We start from the raw sequence: 19,250 nt of genomic DNA on the forward strand, positions 1-19,250 counted from the left end.
TGTCCCCTGCTCCTCCCTCCCCACCCCCCATGAGCGCTGTCCAACAATGGCCAAGGCCCAGGATTCACTCATCTGTGGGTTGAACTTTCAATCAGTACATTCAACAGTTATCAATTAAGGGCATTTACTCTGTCAGGTGCCCTGCTCAGGACTGTAAAAGCAATGAAGACTAAACGTTATTCAAATGAATAAATGCATATTAGAAATCGTGAAAGCACAAAACTCGGTTCAGAGAGAGAGGCCTGATTCAGACAAGGGCTCGGGGACCTCTAGACGGCCTCCTAGATATTTGAGGGAGCCCTGAATGGTGAGCATGCCTCCAGCCAGTGGGATCAAGGAAGCAAGACCCCCTCAAGAGGGACCGTCAGGAGCAAGGAGTGGTGCGCTAGAATTGGCAGGGACCTCAGCGCACTTTGGCGGCACACGAGGTCCAGAGACTGGAGGTGACTTGCCCACGGACACACAGCAAATCGGTGGAGCCGTCGAGGGGTGGACGGTCAGCTGAGTCCCCCGTGCCACCTCCTGGAAGCCAGATATCCGCCTCGCTGCCTCACCCAAGAGCTGTGTGAGGCGGTGGCCATCGGCAACAGCCGTGAGGCTGGGGGTGGAGCGAACTGCGGCCAGACCCCCGGAGGGATGGGAAAAGGGGGTAGGGGCGGGTCCGATGACGTCATTTCCGGGGTCCGGGGTGTATATAAGCGGGGCGCGAGGGTACCGCTGCTGCAGTGCCCGAGCCCAGTGGGGAAAGGCGGTGGGCGGGCCGACAGGCGGACGCACACAGAGACCTTGCGACCCCCATCCCCGCGCCTGCGTCGCCGGGGCCGCCCGGAGCGACCAGTCCAGCCACCCCTCGCCCCAGTGCGCGCCGCGCCCGGCCCCAGACCGCCAGCTGCTCGGCGCCCCGGGTTCGCCATGCGCTCCGCCGCGGTCCTGGCGCTGCTACTCTGCGCCGGGCAAGGTGAGCGAGCGCGGGGCCTTGGGGGAGAGGGTCCCGGGCGCCCCTGCCTGCTCTTGCCCTGCCTGCCCTGAGGTCCGGGCCCCGCGCAGCGCCGCGCGCTCCTCCATGCCTTCCCTCCGGCGCGGCGAGTTTTCAGCGCCACGGACAGCGCCTCGCCTCCCACCCGGCCCCGCAAAGGGGCCCGGGAGCTGATCCCGCAGGCCTGGCTCTTTGACTCGGACTCCCGACCCCGCGGGGCAGGGTCCCCTGACGTCCCCACCCCGTGTCTGGGCTGCTTCGGGGCCGGCGCCGGCTCTGCGTCGTGGCTGGCCAAGGTCATCGGGGTAGGTGGGAGGACGGCTGCGGGCTCCCCACTGGCCTGCCTCCCCCTGCATCCTCCCTCTCCCCGCGTCTGGCTGCCCTTGACTTCTGCCTCTCCCCTCCCCTGTCGCAGTCCTGCTCTTCCATCTCTTCCGCTCACCTCATCCTCTTTTTTGTCACCTCTGGGGTCTCTCTGCCTCTCCCTCATCCTCCCCCACCCCAATCCCACTCAGCCGTTGGCCTGTTTTCACCGCTCTTGCTTTCAGCTCACACACCCCCTCCAGAGCACGAGCTTTCCCACGGGGAAGGGTTAGGGCTCTCAGCGCAGCCTCTGGGAGCCACCTCCGTGCGGGCAGCAGCTGGGGAAGGGAAATAAAATCAGTTCAGCGTCTCATTTGGGTGGAGGTGGTCTTAAGAGGGAGCGCCCCTGATGGAACCAGTCTGGAAGGACCGCGTTCTCCCCTCGGAGCAGAGGAGTGACCCCAGCTCTCTCTTTCTCTTCCTAGTCATTGCCCTCCCTGTGAACAGCCCTATGAATAAAGGGGACACTGAGGTAAGAGGGGGTGCGGGGATGCCCCGGGATGGGGGGCAGGAGCATAAAGCCAAGAGCCAGCACTGCGGCTGCTGAGCCTGGGGACAGCTTCGCCAGAAGAAGACATCGAAGTCTGCTAGATTTCCTTGCTCTCCTCCTGTGGGGCCTTCCCCGGCCTCCTCTGAGTTGGGTGTGCAGCCCGATGGGGCCTGTGTCTTACCCGCGGGGCCCAGGTGCCAGGCCCACTGTCCTGAACACTCCGAATCTCACAGGCCCACCACGGGCTGGCGGGGGTGACTTCTCTGAGGCTGTGGTTGTCCACCGACCTGCGGGAACAGTCTTCATCTGCCTGGCTCTGGCCTCCCGCTTTGCTCTTCCCCAGAGCCCTGCCAGCAACACACCCGCCCCGTCCCCCAGTCACTAAAGCCCTGGCTGGCTCTCCCAAAGTGCCACAGTGAAAACACTCTTGATCATGGCTCCTGCACCCAGGGTCCCAGCCAGTTGGGGCTGCTGGTGGAGGTCACCCAGGAAAGGGCCTTAGAAGACACTGGTGGGGGCTTCTGTGGCCAGCAAAAGACACTCTATGTTGGGTGTACACTCGAAATTTATTCATGTCTGAGTTGGGGCTGTTTTTCCAGTCTCTGATGTTCACAGATACCTCCACTTGGGAGCCAGAAATTTCTACTCCCTGCCTTTTCAGGAGCAGTTTTCTTCTGTTCCAGAGAGGCTGTAGTTGAAACCCGAAACATCAAAGAGATTTCAGCCTCAGTTTGCTCATTTATATTTCCTATTCATTAGTTACAGACAGGCCTAAATTTAAACCTATACCACTCATTGTAGCTGTGTGATGTTGAGAAGATTCCTTAACTTTTCTGAGCTTCCCCTTTTCCTGTCTATAATAATATTTCCTTTGAGGGGAGTTGTAAGGAATTGGAATCATGTGAAGTACCTGGCACATAGTTGGTCCTCAGTAAATAAGCATTTTTATTGCTAGAGCTTCCTTTCATGACCTCCCCATCACTCTTGGGACCCATACCCAATTCCTCTCTCCCAGAATCTGTCCTCATGGAGTGGTGGTTATCTGATATTCCCAGTGCAAGACTTTTGGTTGCAGGGAGATATAGGATGCAGGCTATAAGCTCCTCCCTGCCAGGTCCCTTATGGGAGACACTTTGTCTTCAGCAGCCTGGGGTCAGAGACACCGGAGCAGCTGGTGAAGACCTGCATGTTTTAACCTAGGATGCCATGACTACCGCAGAGCCTGTTTGCCGGTTTGCCATCCTGGATCTTTGGATGGGTTGCCTTGGCATCCCGTAAACACAGCCTTCCACCCCCTCACTCCCCACCAGTGTTGCCTATTGCGTGTCTGATACCTCCTGCTCCTCTGCCCAGCTCTAGGCAGCTGAAGCAGGTTGGGAGTCGTGAATCCCTCCCTGGGTGTGTGTGGCACTTCATGCATTATATTTTCCCATCTGTGCCTCATCACCCTGGGAGGGGAAGTTGGGAAGGTCTTCTCACTCCCATTTTACAAATGAGGAAATTGAGGCTCACAGAGGTCAAGTCGCTTGCCCAAGATCACACAGCTAGGATCTCACACTACCGTTGACACCATCTTCAGATATCATTCACTTACTGGCTGCCTGATTATCCGTAGCACCTTGCTGGGCGCTAGATAAGACGCTCAGAGATATGGCTGCTGTCGGCCTGGGATGGACACCCAGATGTAGCAGATAGAAGTGTGCCCACATCCAGCCGGGGGATTCACCTGCTGGGTGACTATGGAGCCAGACTGTGAGGCTGTCACTCCCCGCCTGTGACAACACCATGGATATCTAGAGACAGTTTTCCAAGTCTTGTTTCCAGACAGGGTAGAGCCAGGAAAGGTCTTTGCTCTCCACTGGGTGGTCCAGAAAGGCTTCCTGGAGATAGCTGACCTTTTGGGCATCTGCAAGACTAAAGTACTTTTGCAAGACACACCTCTAATGCCCAGGAGCATTCCCCATCTTCAGAGAAACCCTTGGGATGAGAGGGTACAGGGTACCCACCCCCACCTTAGAGGGGCTCCTGCCAGCCTGGTGATTGGAGCGCCTGGCACTTGGTAAGCACTGTGTAAGGTTTTTTGGTTTTGTTTTTAATCATTACTATTGCTGTTACTATGTAGCTAAGAAAGCAGAGCTGTGCCCCTGAGCTAGGCGTCCCTGGACTCCTAAAGACACAAGAGAATGTCCTTATGTCCTCTGTAGAAATTTACCCTGGAACTTCAGGGAACTGAGCCCCACGCCCAAACCAGCCCCAACCTGCCCCGCTCTCTTCCCAGGTGATGAAGTGCATCGTGGAGGTCATTTCTGACACGCTCTCCAAGCCCAGCCCCATGCCTGTCAGCCAGGAGTGTTTCGAGACACTCCGAGGAGGTATGAGCCAGGCTTGGGGTGAGGGGCTGCTGCCTGCTGGGCTGGGGGGCAGTGACATGGGTGTGTCGTTTTTGATGGAATTCAGTGATTTAATTCAGTAGTCACTGACCAAGTGCCTGCCTTAGCCAGGCCTGTGCTGGGTGGTATAGAGAGATGAAGGGCTCACAGCCCCTGTGAGCCCAGAGCTTACAGACTAGCAGAAGGGACAGATATGAACACAATTAACCAGAATCCTGGGCAGAATGAAACCAGGGTTGGAACAGCAAGCCACCAGAATGTGAGCTCCCTGTGGACAAAGACTTTGTGTGCTGTATCCCCAGTGCCGAGAACAGCCACTGGCACCTGGTAGATACCCTATAGATGTATGATGAATAAAAGAACACTATGGGTGGGTGGGCATGAGAAGGACAGAGCTTTCCAAGCAGGCAGTCAATGTTGGATAGATCCAACATTAGCACTGGGGTTGGGCTTTAAGATAAAAGTTGAAAATCAGTAAGTAGAAAAATGAAAAAAGAGTACCCCAGGTGGCGTGGACAACACAGGCAAAGGCGTGGAGATGAGAAAACATGTTGTGTTTAGAGACACCCCCGCATCACCTCAGGGGCTGCCATCTCTTGGCGAAGGTCTGGGTGCAGGGACTGTGGCCTACCTTTCTGATATAATAGCAAATGGAGAGAGATACCTTGGAAAGGAGGTCATTTCAGAAGTGTTATCTCAAGACCCAATCTTGCTGCCACCACCCAGGTTTTGAGTTTCCAGAATAAATTCGTTGTGCTCAGCTGAAAATATTGATGGCAATCTCTTTCTGGGCTGTTCTCTGGAAACCACCCGTAACGACTCTTCTTCATTGCAGATGAACGGATCCTCTCAATCCTGCGACATCAGAATTTGCTGAAAGAGCTCCAAGACCTCGCTCTCCAAGGTATTTTCCAACCGCTGCATGCGAATCTGAGTAAATTCCAGTAACTGAGAGTCAGAAAATCATGGTGGAAGGTTGAGCAAGGTCTTGTTTCTGGTACTCAGTTATTGCCTTTCAATTATAGGGTGGCAAGGTGGGGTCCTCTGTACCACCTGGTACGGTCTATAATTAATGTAATTAAAGAGATCAAGGCCCAGAGAGGTTGAGTGACTTGTCCAAGGTCACATAGTAAGTTAAGGACATCCCAAGACCAGATGCAGCTCTTCTAATACCCCATGGTCTCTTGAGTTCAGCCATTTTAGAGGGGACACTTTCAAGACTAGGTTGCAGAGAGGATCCCTTTTCTCTGTTAACGGAAAAGAAAACTGGTCTCCAGGAGAGAGGAGGGGCCCCTTTGCCCTTGTGAGCTTCTGCTCAAGGGGGAGATGGGAGAAGCAGGGTCTTGCTTGCCCCAAAACACAGACCAGACTTGCAGTGTGCTTTCAGAGCGAGACATGGCTTTCTCCAAGAGGTTAAGAAAATCGACTGATGCTCTTGGGAATGGAGTGATTTTGTGAGGTAGTGAGCTCCTTGTCACTGAGGATGTTCAAGCAGAGCCTGGACAGGATGCTGGGAAGGAGGGTTAGGCTGATGTCATCCCACAGAGTTAGCTGCTCTGCCCAACCCCAGGCTCCCCCTTGGGTTCATGTGAGGCACAGAGGCCTCCCTGGCAAATTGGAAACAACGGGTTCTGGCCCTGCATCTGCCCCAGGCTGACTCCCTGTGGGAAGTGGCTTTTATTTGGGGCAGAGCCATAGGCACCCTTGTGCCTCTCCCTGAGAATGGCCCTCAAGCATGAATCTTGCGTCTCCCTCCAGAGAAAGTGAGGGCCCATCTTTAGGGCTGGGCTTGTGTCTTGGATGGGGTAGGGTGGAGGGCATGAAGGCTGCTGGGGCTCAGGGGAGGCCCCCACTCTGAGGCTTCTGGGGCAGACTGGGCCACGTGGGAGAATGGAGAGCGATTTGGGGAGGTGGCAAGTGAAAATAACCACAGCAGGAGGGCTCCCTGAGACCCTCCCCAAGTTAGCACGCCATTCTTTCTCTCACTCGCTCGTCCTCCTGGAAGACAAACATCCACTGCATATCGTTGCTAGGAGGGCAATATGATAATTTTTAAATTAAGTATTGAATGACTGACTTACTGCATTTAAATAATTAAATATAATGTCAATGGAGACTACTATAGGGGATGTGTCCTGAAACATCTGTTTACACACATACACACACATGTGTGTGTGTATCTAATATAAACAGTGTCCAATATACAGGTACATTATTATTTTCTATTAAAAGAGTATGGGATAGATCTATGTGTCTGTCTTTCCATCCATCCATCCATCCATCCATCCATCCATCCACTCATCCGCCCACTCCCTCTTCTGTACTCTCATGTCTTCTGCACACCTCTATCCTAGCATTTACCATGCAGCAACCCTGTTTTATAGATAAGCAACCAGGTGCTGGATCGCCCAAGTCACCCAAGGTCACAGAGCAAGGAATTAACCAGGAAGTGTGAACCCCAGTCGGCCGGGGGCCAGATCTGGACATACCCCCGGCCCACAGCCCCCATGTCAGCCTGCTCTGGCCACCCCAGAAATTCTCATCATGGGAAAAAATCACCACCAGCTGCAGAGTTGGCCTGTCCCGGGCCACCATCAAGAACCAGGGATGGGTGGAGACAGAGCAGACAGCATAGCCTGGGGCTGATGCAGGGAGAAGGGTCTCTGGTGCTGACCCTGGGCTTGGATGCAGACAAGAGCTCAACCTGGGCTTATGGGGTCCAGGGGGAACAGGGGTTGCCTGAATCAAGAGCCCCCACGAGGGGACAAGCAGTCACTATTACCTCTTGCGGCAGGGTCCCCTAGCTACCAGCCAGGTCCTGAGGGCCCCTCCACTCTCTGCTTCTGCCCCTGGGACCATCTGCTCCATCTGCGCCTTTATTGCTCCATGAGCGGCAGGGCTTGTTCTTATTTCCTGGGTGAGAAATGGAGTCTGGAGAGGTGATGGGGCCGGGAGGGGGCAGCCAGCCCTCACCACCCCCCACCAGCTCCTGCCCCCTCAGTCTCTCACTGGGCAAGCCCAGAACACGATGTGCCCACTTTACAGATGAGGAAACAGAGGCCTTCCCTCTCATAGACAAATATGCGGAGCTCAGACCAAATGGGACTTTTTTCTCCATTTTTCATACAGGAGCCAAGGAGAGGACACATCAGCAGAAGAAACACAGCAGTTACGAGGATGAACTCTCAGAGGTTCTGGAGAAGCAGAATGACCAGGCCGAGCTGAAGGGTCAGTGCCGACCAGTCTGGCCAGAGACCAGGGGAGGGAGGATGAAAATAACAGTAGTTATGATAGATCGAGGGCTCCTGGGAGTCAGAAGCCCCTCCTTTAGGCCCTGTAAGGTAGCTCATATTTCCTTCTCTTTACAAATGGGGAAACTGAGTCCCAAGGAGGTTGAAGTACCTTCCCAAGGCATAATTGGAGATGTGAATCTGGGTCTGTCTCACTCCAAAGCCCTTGATCGGTCCCATCTGCCCACTGCAGGGACTGACACTCCTGGGCAGGAAGTCTCTGGCCTGGCAGATGGGCAGCTTCGACTCTTCCCAGTGGCCACCGCAGCAGGGTCCCCACCCCTAGCGCCTGCCCTCCCGGGAATTAGTGGTGCCTTAGCATAGCCTAGTGGCAGCAGGATCCCAGAGGGGTAGGTTTGAAACACTAAATGAACCTGGATCATCTTTCTGGAAACCAGAGAGCTTTTAGGGGTCACAGATCATGGCTTAGGTCAAGGGGATGCTCTGTTACTCACCTTTCTGCCTAGAAACAGCCACACACTTGCCCCTGCAGCCCTGCTCTTTGCATGTGGAAGGTGAGTGAATAGGGCCAGTTCCTAAGAGCGGGGATCTCGGTGGTCTTCCGTCAGGGCTGAGAGGGGAAGCCTGCTGGTGTGGCCGAGGTGCCCTCGCATTGGCCAAGGCTGTCACCCTAGTGGCTGCTTGGGGCACAGCAGGGACTCCCACATTTTGGCTCCATGGAAATGAGTGTCTGGTTGACTCTGGATGTCTGCCATGGGCTGTAGGAGGGGAATAGTGTAGCATTAATGGGGGTGGCAGCCACATGTCAGTGCGAAGAGCACCCGGTACTTGGCATTTGGAAGTTTGGGTTCGAGGCTCAGCTCTGCTGTGAGCACAGACAGGTCACCTTACCTTTCTGAGGATCGGTTTGAGTTTCTGTCAAATGGGCATGGGAGCTCTTCCACCTGGAGTCCTGGAGTCAAATGATGGAATGTACTTGGTAGTGTCTTGTTCAACAGTGATCATTCTAGCAGTGGGAGGGATTTTTACTAGTTAGAAGGCTGTCTTCAAAGCAGCTACAAGAAAATACCTTTTAATGAAACCTGACAAACGTTGAGGAATTGAGCACTTTCACAGGATGCTCAAGACAGAATACCTGCACAGAGGGGAGAATGAAGTTGCGGTAATGGTGCCTCTTACACAGAGAGGTTAAGGAACTTGCCCAAGATCACACAGCAATTCAACTGCTGTCTTAATTTTAAATTCAGGGCTCTATCTTCTGGGGTCATTTTCAAGGTCTTTTTAGAAAAAAAAAAAATCACATCCTGCTTCGAGAGGTAGAATTACAGAGAAAGAAACATAATCCAGTTGTGCTCAGGTCAAACCCAGACATGGAGAGGGCAACCCTAATTCTCTCATGGGTGTCTTGGGCTGGGCTTACTGGAAGCCAAGAGATACAGTGACTAAGATATGAAATTGGGCCCTGGGGAGATCCCACGTGCAGCCTGGTCCTCAGGGCCTGACTTTGCTCTGTTGTTTCTGTAGAGGGGACAGAAGAGGCGTCCTCCAAGGATGCTACAGAAAAAAGAGGAGATTCTAAAGAGGTGGAGAGGAATGGTGAAGATGCGGACGGAGCCAGGCCTCAGGCCGCCCCGGAGCTTGGGCAGGGGTCCAAGGTTGAGGAGGACAACCAGGCCCCAGGGGAGGAGGAGGCCTCCTCCAATACCCACCCCCTAGCCAGCCTCTCCAGCCAGAAACACCCAGGCCCACAGGCCGAGGAGGACAGCGAGGGCCCCTCCCAGGGTCCAGTGGGCAGAGAGAAGGGCCTGAGTGCCGAGCAAGGGCAGCAGGCAAAGAGAGAAGAGGAGGAGGAGGAGGAGGAGGAGGAGGCAGAGGCTGGAGAGAAGGCTGTCCCGGAGGAAGAAAGCCCCCCCACCGCAGCATTTAACCCCCACCCGAGCCTCGGCTACAAGGAGATGCAGAGGGGTGAGAGTATGTATGATGTCTGAGACGTCAACAAATGTGTCGGGGAGAGGGGGATGGGACGGAGGGGGGGGCCTCACCCATAATCTCATTCCACCTTCACAACAGCCCTGAAAGGTAGGTATTATCTCCATTTGCCTGATGGGAAACCAAGGCTCAGAGAGGTTAAGTAATTTGCCCATGGTCACACAGCTAATCTGTGTAAAAGCTGAGATTCCAACCCAGGCTCGTCTGATTCCAAAACCCTGCATCCCCCACTGTCCCACATAGCCCCTCCCCAGCCCCACCCCCCCGAGGGGAGAGGGACTTTGCAGCGTGGGTGGGTGGGCTTTGGGAACAGAGGGACAGCATGACAGGTGGGAACAGGCTGGTCTGGGGACACTGTTAGCTTCACCCAGGGTTTAGGAAAGCCCCTGGCTCCTCGTGAGGCCCTGGTCAGGGTCTTTCCTCCCTCCCCAGCTGGGTGACCCCCGGGTCAGGGCTTCTGGGGTGAGAGGGCCGAAGGAAGAGGCAGGCTCTGGCCAACCCACCCCTCAGAGCTTTATTGGGTCTTGTAAAGCATGGTGTCAAGATGGCTTTTCCCTCCAAATGGAATCCGTTGTGAGGGGCTGAGCTGGACCCCGCATACGGGGTCTGTGGTCCCAACCGTGGCCACAGAGAGGCCCCAGGGAGTGGCAGGGACCGGGGAAAGTGGCAGTCCCTCCCTCATTCTCCTGCTCTTGTCCACCACCTGCTCCAGGTTGGCCCGAGGCTCTGGCTGTGGATGGAGCCGGGAAGACTGGGGCTGAGGAGGCTCAGTCCCCCAAGGGGAAGGGGGAGCGGGAGCACCCCCAGCAGGAGGAGGAGGAGGAGGAGGAGGTGGCAGGGGCCCCTCAAGGCCTGTTCCGGGGCGGGAAGAGCGGGTCACCGGAGAAGGAGGAGGAGGAGGAGCGGCTCTCCACGGAGTGGGAGGACGCCAAGCGATGGAGCAGGATGGACCAGCTGGCCACGGAGCTGACAGCCGAGAAGCGGCTGGAGGGGCAGGAGGACGAGGAAGACCCAGACCGTGCCACGAAGCTCTCCTTCCGGGCCCGGGGCTACGACTTCGGGGGTCCTGGGCTGCAGCTGCGACGAGGCTGGAGGCCATCCTCCCGGGAGGACAGCGTCGAGGCGGGCCTGCCCCTCCAGGTGCGTGGCTACCCGGAGGAGAAGAAAGAGGAGGAGGGCAGCGCCAACCGCAGACCAGAGGTTGGTATGGGGTGGGGGCCGGCCCTGGGCCAGGCCCCGGGAGCATGGGCCCAGCTGGGGGTCAGCTGCAGCCAGACATGTGGCCCCTGCACCACTGAGGGGACACTGTCCCCCTTGGAGTCTGGGACTGGAGGGGCACTCAGACAGGGGGCTCTTGGGAAACCGGGAAGGGACAGGGGGAAAGGGTGTGTCAGGCAGGGGGGCAAGTGAACCCCAGCTCATGGAGGGGGCCACCCAGGAAAGCTGGCGGACAGGAGACAGAAGCGTTCAGGTCAGCGCGCAGAAGCTGGAGAGCTGGTGAGTTAAGCCCAGTTCCCAGAGGTGCTGGGCGGGGACTTTGTCCTGAAGGCAATAGGGAACCTCTGCAGGTTTGGGAGCAGGACAAGGGAGTGACTGGTGGAGCTTGGAGCTTTGGATGGAGAGAGCTTGGAAACTAAAAAGACCTGGCAGGGACTGGCCTGGGGAGGGCTACTTGCTGCCTGGGGGATCCAGGCTCAGGGCAGCATTGGCCTTGAGAGCTGGGAGGGCACGGCAGGAGGGGACACTGAGGCATCCTGGGAAGGCCCTACTGTTGGTCCAGCCATGTCCTCTCCTGGCCCCCGTGCAGCCCAACCGCACCCTCCTCCCAGGTTCAGGCCCTGCCTCCCACCCCGATGGCAAAGGCAGCAGGGGCAGGGCCAGCTGGACCTCAGGGCCTGGTGGTGATGGGTGGGGAAGGCACGGACATGTGCCAGAAGACCTGGGCCCTGCCTCCTAGCTGGGTGACCTTGGGCCACTCACTCCCCTTCTCTGAGCCTCATTGGTTCCCCCGTTTGTGAAATGGGGGTAAGAAGTCCTTTCTGCTCACCTCATTATCATGATCAGAATGCACACGAGCTTTGAAAACCTGGCCATGCCCAGGGCTACTTGGGAAGCTCAGTGGGGTGCAGGGACATGGTCCCATAGGAGGGGATAGGATGGGACTTTGGGGCAGGCTGGCGACACCACCTTGGGGCTGGAGGAGGCCTTGGGGGGTCTTCAGGCCTCAGTGCCCAGGTGGGAATCGGGGCCTTACGGGGGGTGGGACATGTTCAAGGCTCTGGCCCCAGTGCTCTTCTCTGCCCACCCAGAAGAGGATGTGGTCCCTTCCTTGGGTCCCCAAGCCATTCTCTGGGCCTGGGACCAGGGTCCCAGCAGCCTGAGAGGAAGAAGCCTCCTTCTTGGGAGCTGGCGCTAAGAGAGGTCACCTGCCTATGTCTCCAAGGACTGAGGGGACGGGGCTCCAGGAAGCAGCAGCCTGCCCCCCATCCCTCCCCAAGGCTGGGCACCTTTGATCGTTGCCTTCCCCACCCACAGAAGCTGGACAGAGCCAGGTGCCCTGGGGCACCCTCCAGCTTCCCTTCTCCACAGGCAGAGGGAGGCTTGGGCCGCAGGGCGGAGAAACGGGGACCCCTGAGTCCTGTGGACAGGACAGAGCAGGGCCCCGTCCACTCAGCCCAAAGATCTTAGAAACGGCCCCAGAATCACAGAACTCCTGCCCGGGGGCTACTCCAAGATGGGGGCCTCTGGGGTCCCTGTTTCCATGGCAACCATCATCCGTCTGTTCTGACGGGGCCCCAGGTGGGTGCCCTCTGCTTGGCATCAGGCAGGGACCCCAGGAAGACCACCCTTCTCAGGTCAAAGCTGGGGCGTGGCCTTCCCTGACTCCTGCTCTGAGTCTGAGGGCATGCTCTTGTGGGTGTCAGTCCCAGACGGTCCCCTGCTGCCCTGGACCACCCTGGCAGCTGGAGCTCGGGGACCCAGTGACTGGGACTGAGGATGCAAGCCCAGCCCTAGGCAGCTCTCACGTCCTGAAACCTGGGCCACAGACCGCTGACCCCTCAGGTAGGAAGGCCTGTGGCAGACAGGAAACCCAGGCACGGCCTCACCCAGGAAGCCATCGTCACAGTCTAGGCCTTGGGGTTGGGGCAGTGGAAGGAGCTCTGAAGGGCACCCGGGGCTTCGTTTTCCACGTGCCCGCGCAGAACCATTCAGGAGGCGGCGGGCCTGAGTCCCCCTGGCACATTTCTGCACCCAGTGCTCCTGAGAGCAGCCCGGCAGGGTGGCACCACTGTCCCCACGGAACAGATGAGGCCCTTGAGACTCAGAAAGGCAAAGCCACCTGTCCAAGGCCACACAGCTAACCCGGGCACAACCAGTCTGTCTGCACGCCCCATGCTGCTGGCACAGGCTTCCTGGGCCAGTCCCCGTGTGACTCTTCACATTCTCTCCCAGGACCAGGAGCTGGAGAGCCTGTCGGCCATCGAGGCGGAGCTGGAGAAGGTGGCCCACGAGCTGCAGGAGCTGCGGCGGGGCTGAGGCGCCGGCTGGCCCCACCAGCCAGGGCCCCGAGGCACCCTGTGGTCCTGGCTCTGTTGTCCCCTTTGCAGGTCTTGGCCAGATGGCCCGGGCGCTGCTTCCGGTAGGGAGGCCGCCCCCAGCCTGCCCAAGCCCAAGCCACCCTGTTGCCCCTACGCTCCTTTCCTCCTGCTCCTGACCCCTGCCCCAGTGCGGCCCCCTGCAGGGCGGACCCCTGACTTTAAACAATTTTCCTCTCTCTGAACACGGGCAGCTTTCTCGAAGTTTCCCTTCCACCATTAGAGCCACTGGGCACAACTGCAATAACTTCTGACTTTTTGGTGAAAGCTGAGAACTCCTGACTCTAACATATTCTGTACAAAATTTATCTAAGGATCAATAAATCTGCTCTGGGCTCTTCCCTGTTTCTTTGAACCTTCCCCCGCCTTGACTCCAAGTGGGGTGGGATGGACTGGATTTCAGGCAAAAGGACAAGGGGAGGTTCACTTCCCTTGGGGTGGCTCTGGGCCACTTTCCAGCCAGGGGATCGTGGGCAAGTGACATCGCTGCTTGAAGCATCAGTTTCCTCATCTGTAAAATGGTGCTGACACCTGCCCCAAAGCACGTGTGGGATTAAATAACACTCTTCCCCTATCTCCCAGCCACACATGAACTGGGCCATGCAGGGGCGGGGCCACTTTGGGAAACAACCTCTGTTCTCTCTCTGCTGGGTAGAAGCCCTGACAGCCCTGGTTTAGTGCCTGTCACCAAGGCCACAGGCCCCAGCCAGCTCTGGGCTTCCTGACCTGGGCCTCTGAGCTGCAGGCCCCCCTCGGCATCAATCTGTCATCCCCTCTGACCTGATACGTGCACAGGACTCGGGGGCGTCTGAAGTTCTTGAACTTAATGGTTCACTATAGCATGGCAGTCTTAGTCGCAGTTTTGAGAACGAGGAAACTGAGGCTCACAGGGTGAGATGACTCATCGACATCACAGGCAGGAGTGATGCCCAAAACATTTAACCACGGGGGCTGCAGGATTATGCAACCAGAACAGACAGGCTGGTGCGCTGGACCGGTGTGGATCAGCTGAATATCAGGGCCGATCATTCAGTCATTCAACACACACCCGTGAGCAGCTGCTATGGGCCCGGCAGGCCTGGGCACACATGGCCCGGACAAGCCCTGACTTCAAGAAACACACTGCCCAGAGAATGTGGGCCTGGAATCCCCAGCCTAGCTGTAGAGTTTGGACAAGCATTCCTGGTGCTCTTGGAGCCTCACCTATAAAATGGGGGCAATACTTATGACCTCCTCACCAGATCATGGTGAGGATTCGAGGGTCTAGACAGCCTGGACCAGAAAACCATTACAATGGCGATACAAGTCGCTTGAGGGGCCTTGGCAAGTCTGGGCCTCTCCTGAGTCTGGCGAGGGGGCTGCTGCCGCCGCTCATCCCCTGAAGCACAGAGGGACACCCTCCAAAGAGCTGGCACCATAAGGTGTTTATTCACATGTTTCAAAGGGACAGGTTTACACCCCATCCCCAACAATTACCGAAATAACAAACACAGCACTAACTGTATTCCACTAGTCAGCTATCAGGACACCCACCACCAAGACCACTTAGCAAACAAAGAACACGGGACACCTTGTCCCTGAGATACCCCATCCCAGAGATGGGCCACCTGTGTTGCCATAAACACACGGGGCAGAAGTGCAACCAAGTCAAAAGAGCCAGGGGTTCTTGGTTTTTACAGAAGCCGTGATTTTACATATAGTACATATAGATTCATATAAACATTATATACATGTATGCACACAAATTAAGTACAAGCCAGCTTGGGGTTCTGGCAAACGTGGCTCGTGAACAGGATTGAAACAAACATTTGTCACAAAGCACAGGTGTCAGCGCCGAAACTGGAACTGCCAACGTCTTGGTGAAATCACTGTGGGAGAAGCTTTTCAAAAGAGAAAGCAAGCTTCAAAGAAGTGGGATCCACACCCAGCCCCAGAAGCCGAGGTTGGTCTGGCTGTGGGAAAGAGAGTCCCTCCAAGTCGCCAGGTCATGGGCAACTCTGGAAGTAGAGGGGAAATGCAACCATTTCTGGAAAAGGCCCCAGGTGGTGTGGGTGGGGCCTGGTGGTCGGAACCAGAAGGAAAAGGGCCCGGGTGCTTCCATGCCAACAGTCGGCTCTCCAGTAAACAGCATGTGGGGGGAGGGCCATTCCGAGATCACACTGGCAAGCTGTGCAGAGAAGGGGCAAAGGCACAGAGCCTTGCTCACGGAGGGTAGGACCGACAGGAGAACCGCCTGTCTGGAGGCCTCGGCCACAGCATCTCACACTCAGGCTCTGGCACGGGCAGGGCGGTGTGTGCGGCATCAGGGCGTGGCCAGGCTCACCGAGGAGGCCAGAACCTTCGTCAAGGGTGGATGCACTCCTCTACCTCGTGGTAAGCCACGTGCAGGGGCCATGCTCCTTCAAGACAGCCAGCATGCCGCTCAAGGTCTCTGGAGCTCAGGGGCCCTTGAGCCATGGCCCGGGAAGGGTGACGAGGTGTCGGGGATCCCGCTGGGTGAAGGGTCAGTTTCTAGGGGGGAGAGGGGAGCGCAGATGCAAACCCCAGGGGCACCAGTGAAGCCATTCAACGGTTCTCTGTGGCCAGCGGCGTGCGAGTCCCTGAGCTGAGGACCAGTCTTCCAGCAAGGACAGGGCGCCGCAGTGTCCCTCGGTCCTAGAGGGGCTGCACGGCAGACAACAGCTGCTCTTCCCAGTTGGCTTAAAGGACGGCTTTCTGCCAGGGTCCTTCAACCTTCCATACAGCGCACTTGGCAGTCCTCTGGGTAAAGAGGAATCCTTTCTCAAGTTTGTTTTCTCCCTCACTGATGGCATTAACTCAGACAATGCCCCATATAAACTCTCCGGGGACTCCAGCTGCGTCAGTCTCCTGCAGGTGATGCTGCAGGATCTCTGGTCCAGCCCGACCCACCCGGCGCTGCAAACCCATACTGCCAAGGGCAACCCCCCCGCCCCCAGGCTCTCGTGGGGAGGAGACATCCAGCTCCTATACTCAGTTGGGGCTTAGTGCTTGTGGAAACACATCATGATATAACCTGCAAGCAGAGCCCGGCCCGCAGCCTCTGCTCCAGGCTGCCCAGGGCAGAGACCTTGCAAGTGACCCTCAGAACCTACCCAAGGCCTCAGGCAAAACGTGGCCCCGCCACTTGCTCCTGGAGCCCTTCGGCAGCCCCAGCCACTGACCACCACCCAGATGCTGCAGGGCACGGCCCCCAACAGGCCCACCAACTGGCAAAACAGCTTGGGGAGGAGAGTCCCGACTGCCCCCGGGATGCCAGCAGGGCCGGCTCCAGGCACCACACGTGTACACCACAGCAGGCCCTTCCCACGGGCCCTCGACGGTGCTGAGAGTGACAGAGGCAGCAGCACCAAGCCCTGGGGAAGAAGAGACCGCAAAGGCTGAGGGCCTTGCGGGGGTCTGTCTTCCCCTGATGCGGAAGCCCCAGGGCCAGGGACACGGAGACCTAAGAGGAGACCAACTCCATGGCCGGTGTCCGGGGACCCGGTCAGCGTGCACCAGGTGACACTGAGGGTGGGGGTCGCTCGGTGAGGCCTCATTGCTGCTCACAACCCCCTGCCCATCTACGCTCCTGGACACGGCTCCCTCCGCCCCTGCAAAGACGGCCGCTGTCTGCTGGGCCCGGGGAGAGGCCCGCACACCCTCAAGCACGGCCTGTCCCTTCCCCACCGCCGTGCAGCTCCTGGGCCTTTATGAAGCCTAACCCCGCCCCTCGGTTTCCCCACCCTGCTGGCCACCCGCATCGAGGCTGGTGGAAAGTGCCACGTCGCTGCAAAACAGTTACTTGATATCTGGGCCCTGGACGCTAACATGTGAGACCCGGAGGGGAGGCATCGATTAAACAGGACACGACGTGGCCAGGGGCCCCGCCTGGCACCGGGTCACCCTGCACTCCCGACCTGTGCTGACTTGGATCAGGACTGGAATTTTACTCAAAAAGGTAAAGCTGTTTTATTAAAAGACTGGAGGACGGCATAAGCTTTGAGCAACATTTTGTAAACACGTGTGAAATGCAGTTTGATTTCAGTAGTTTATTTTGGAGACAAAGCAGTGCAAGAGGCCGGCCACGCTTTCCTGTTCCCCCGGCGCTTGGGGTTAGGCTAGGAAAGGTGACGTACAGACATTATAATCAGGGTTCAACACTCAAGTCGTGTAAACACGGTGGTCGGAGGGCCCGTGGTTTCTAGGACAGCTGGGCAGTTCTGACGGCAGCCGCCCCCCACCCCAGCCCTTCCTTTCCCAAAGTGGGCAACTGCCACGCCCCTGCTGACCAGGCCTGAAGGTGTCTCTGAGCGCCCAGCTCCGCAGCCGCTCTCAATCCATCCTCCCTGGACCACGCAGGATGGCCCAGAGGCCTGTTCCTCTTCCTCAAGAGTGACTGACAGCTGAAGACACAAGGCCATGCTCAGGGGGTCCTATGCATCCCGCCGGACGGTCACACCGTCCGAGGATTGACAAAGCCCCTCACTGATCCCCTTCTCTGCAAAGGGGGCTGCCGGCCTGCCTGGACCTCGGGATTGGACTGACCAGCTGGTGGTCTGTCGGCTGCCATCAGGGGCTGGGATAACTCTAATAGGAGAAGCGGGTAATGTGCTTTCTCACCTCTGGGGCTGCAAGCCCCCTCGCACCTGGCTGGCTGAGTGCTTGGGGCTGGCAGTGAGCACGAAAGGGGCAGATCAGGCCTTCTGGGCAGGCGTGGAGCAACGCGCAGCCTCCTTCTGCCTGGAGGGAGAGCCCCAAATCGCCTCGATGCCAAGGAGACGCTCATCTGGGTTGACGTCACGGAGACGCAGGCCGCACTGTAGGGGCCAGGGCGTCAAGCCTGCCCTTGAGTTTCCTGGTCATGGCCGCCCGGCGACTCTTGGAATGATTGGCCCAAAGTCACAGCACAAATCCTTGGCACAAGCAGGATCAGCCCGGAGGCTCCCAACCAGGCAGGCTCCTCCTGGGTCCAGGGAGCAGCGGCGCGTGGTCAGGGGAGGAGGCCCCGTTGCAGGGCTGCGTGGGACACGTGCTGACGGGCCAAGCGGACTCCAGGGAGCTGGACGTGGAGAGAGGCAGCCGACCCAGGGCTGTGGCCTTCCCGGGGAAGCCTCCTCCTCCTCTGCTTTCGTGAGCGGGCAGCAGGTGGACCACAGCCCAGACTCCCTGCGTGGAATCCCCGAGGAAGGGGTAGCTGGGGCCTCCTGCTGCCCCTGGCTCCTGCTTTCGGGAGGGGCAGCTGCACACCGGATGGGGCTTTAAGCCAGCGGTAAGAGAAACGGGGCCGGGCCTGGCGTGGCGGCTCGGAGAGAAGAGAGACGGGCAACCGTTTGCTGGCTCTGCTCAGCCGCCGACAGCCTGACCAGGGATGGCCTGCTCCAGGGTCCCCGAGGCCTGGGCCACAGCAGCCATTGAGAAGAACAGACATGGACGTGCTCGGGCACTCACACACGCATGGCGACCACGCACACGCACGCACACCCACACGCACACACGCACGCACACCCCACCTCACATTCAGACCTAGTGTTGAAAACACAAGCGTGTGTAAACTCAGTGGAGAGATCTGCACAGCAGGAATCAGGCGGGATTGTCCCTCTTCCGCGAGGCTGGACCACTTGGGGTTCTCTTCCGTCCCCACCCCCACCCCTCATGTAGATCATGACATCAGAGAATCAGGTTAAAAATTAAAAAAAAAAAAAAAAAAAAAAGAAGGAGGAGAAGGAGAATCAGATCCTTGGGAATTCTTAGTAGTAGCGTCACGGTCGGGAGCTGCTCGCCCAGCGTGTGTGTTCTGCAGCCCGCGCCACCCCTCAGGGTCCCGGGCCCCGTGGCTACTGGGAGGAGGCCTTGGTGGCCAGCGAGGCCACGCAGTGCTGCTGGAAGCTGGGCGACACGGCGGCGGTGCAGCCGAGTCTCTGGTGCGGCAGCTTGGAGGCGCTGCCCGCGCCCACGCCGCCCACGTCGGCCTCGGCCGTCCAGGGCGGCTCCTGGCCCATCATGCTGCTGCAGCAGCCGGGGCTGGCGCTGCACGTCCGCTCGGCCGCCAGGCCGCCCGCCTGCTCCGCCAGGAGCCTGCTGTGCCTCAGCGGGGCCACGTCCCCCGTGCCTGCCGCGGCCGCGCTCTGGCCCTGCAGCACGGTGGTGATGTGGTTCAGGAGGTCCGTGAAGAACTCGCTCACGCCCTCGTAGCCT

At 58.0% G+C, this 19,250-nt stretch overlaps 2 protein-coding genes across 6 annotated transcripts in view; one reads left to right on the forward strand and one right to left on the reverse strand.

The window, feature by feature from the left end:
* The first annotated feature begins 690 nt into the window (after positions 1–690).
* On the forward strand, positions 691–13,395 carry CHGA (chromogranin A). Of its 4 annotated transcripts, none has more exons than XM_007184259.2 (8): positions 691–958; positions 1,765–1,811; positions 4,108–4,201; positions 5,055–5,123; positions 7,349–7,447; positions 8,995–9,441; positions 10,172–10,659; positions 12,913–13,395. In XM_007184259.2, the coding sequence occupies exons 1-8, from the start codon at positions 913–915 to the stop codon at positions 12,994–12,996; spliced, it is 1,374 nt and encodes a 457-aa protein (XP_007184321.2). In that variant the 5' UTR covers positions 691–912; the 3' UTR covers positions 12,997–13,395. The 4 variants fall into 4 exon arrangements, with proteins under 4 accessions (XP_007184321.2, XP_057395206.1, XP_057395205.1 ...); XM_057539223.1 differs by having other exon boundaries at positions 10,172–10,599; XM_057539222.1 differs by having other exon boundaries at positions 8,995–9,435.
* A 3,689-nt stretch (positions 13,396–17,084) lies between these two features.
* ITPK1 (inositol-tetrakisphosphate 1-kinase) overlaps positions 17,085–19,250 on the reverse strand; it is a 162,716-nt gene continuing 160,550 nt past the window's right edge. For both annotated transcript variants that reach the window (XM_057539189.1, XM_057539188.1), the window contains one exon: positions 17,085–19,248. In XM_057539189.1, coding sequence (XP_057395172.1) covers positions 18,890–19,248 — 359 coding nt within the window. In that variant the 3' untranslated portion in view covers positions 17,085–18,889. The remainder of the gene's footprint in view (positions 19,249–19,250) is intronic.

Source organism: Balaenoptera acutorostrata (assembly GCF_949987535.1).
Source record: "Balaenoptera acutorostrata chromosome 3 unlocalized genomic scaffold, mBalAcu1.1 SUPER_3_unloc_1, whole genome shotgun sequence".
Taxonomy (NCBI): Eukaryota; Metazoa; Chordata; class Mammalia; order Artiodactyla; family Balaenopteridae; genus Balaenoptera; species Balaenoptera acutorostrata.

Excerpts from the sequence above, each read along its gene's own strand:
- CHGA (XM_007184259.2), top strand. The coding sequence starts at position 913 with ATGCGCTCCGCCGCGGTCCTGGCGCTGCTACTCTGCGCCGGGCAAG. Across the intron at positions 1,812-4,107 it reads TGAATAAAGGGGACACTGAG|GTGATGAAGTGCATCGTGGA; the intron begins GTAAGAGGGGGT and ends CTCTCTTCCCAG. Across the intron at positions 7,448-8,994 it reads TGACCAGGCCGAGCTGAAGG|AGGGGACAGAAGAGGCGTCC; the intron begins GTCAGTGCCGAC and ends TTGTTTCTGTAG.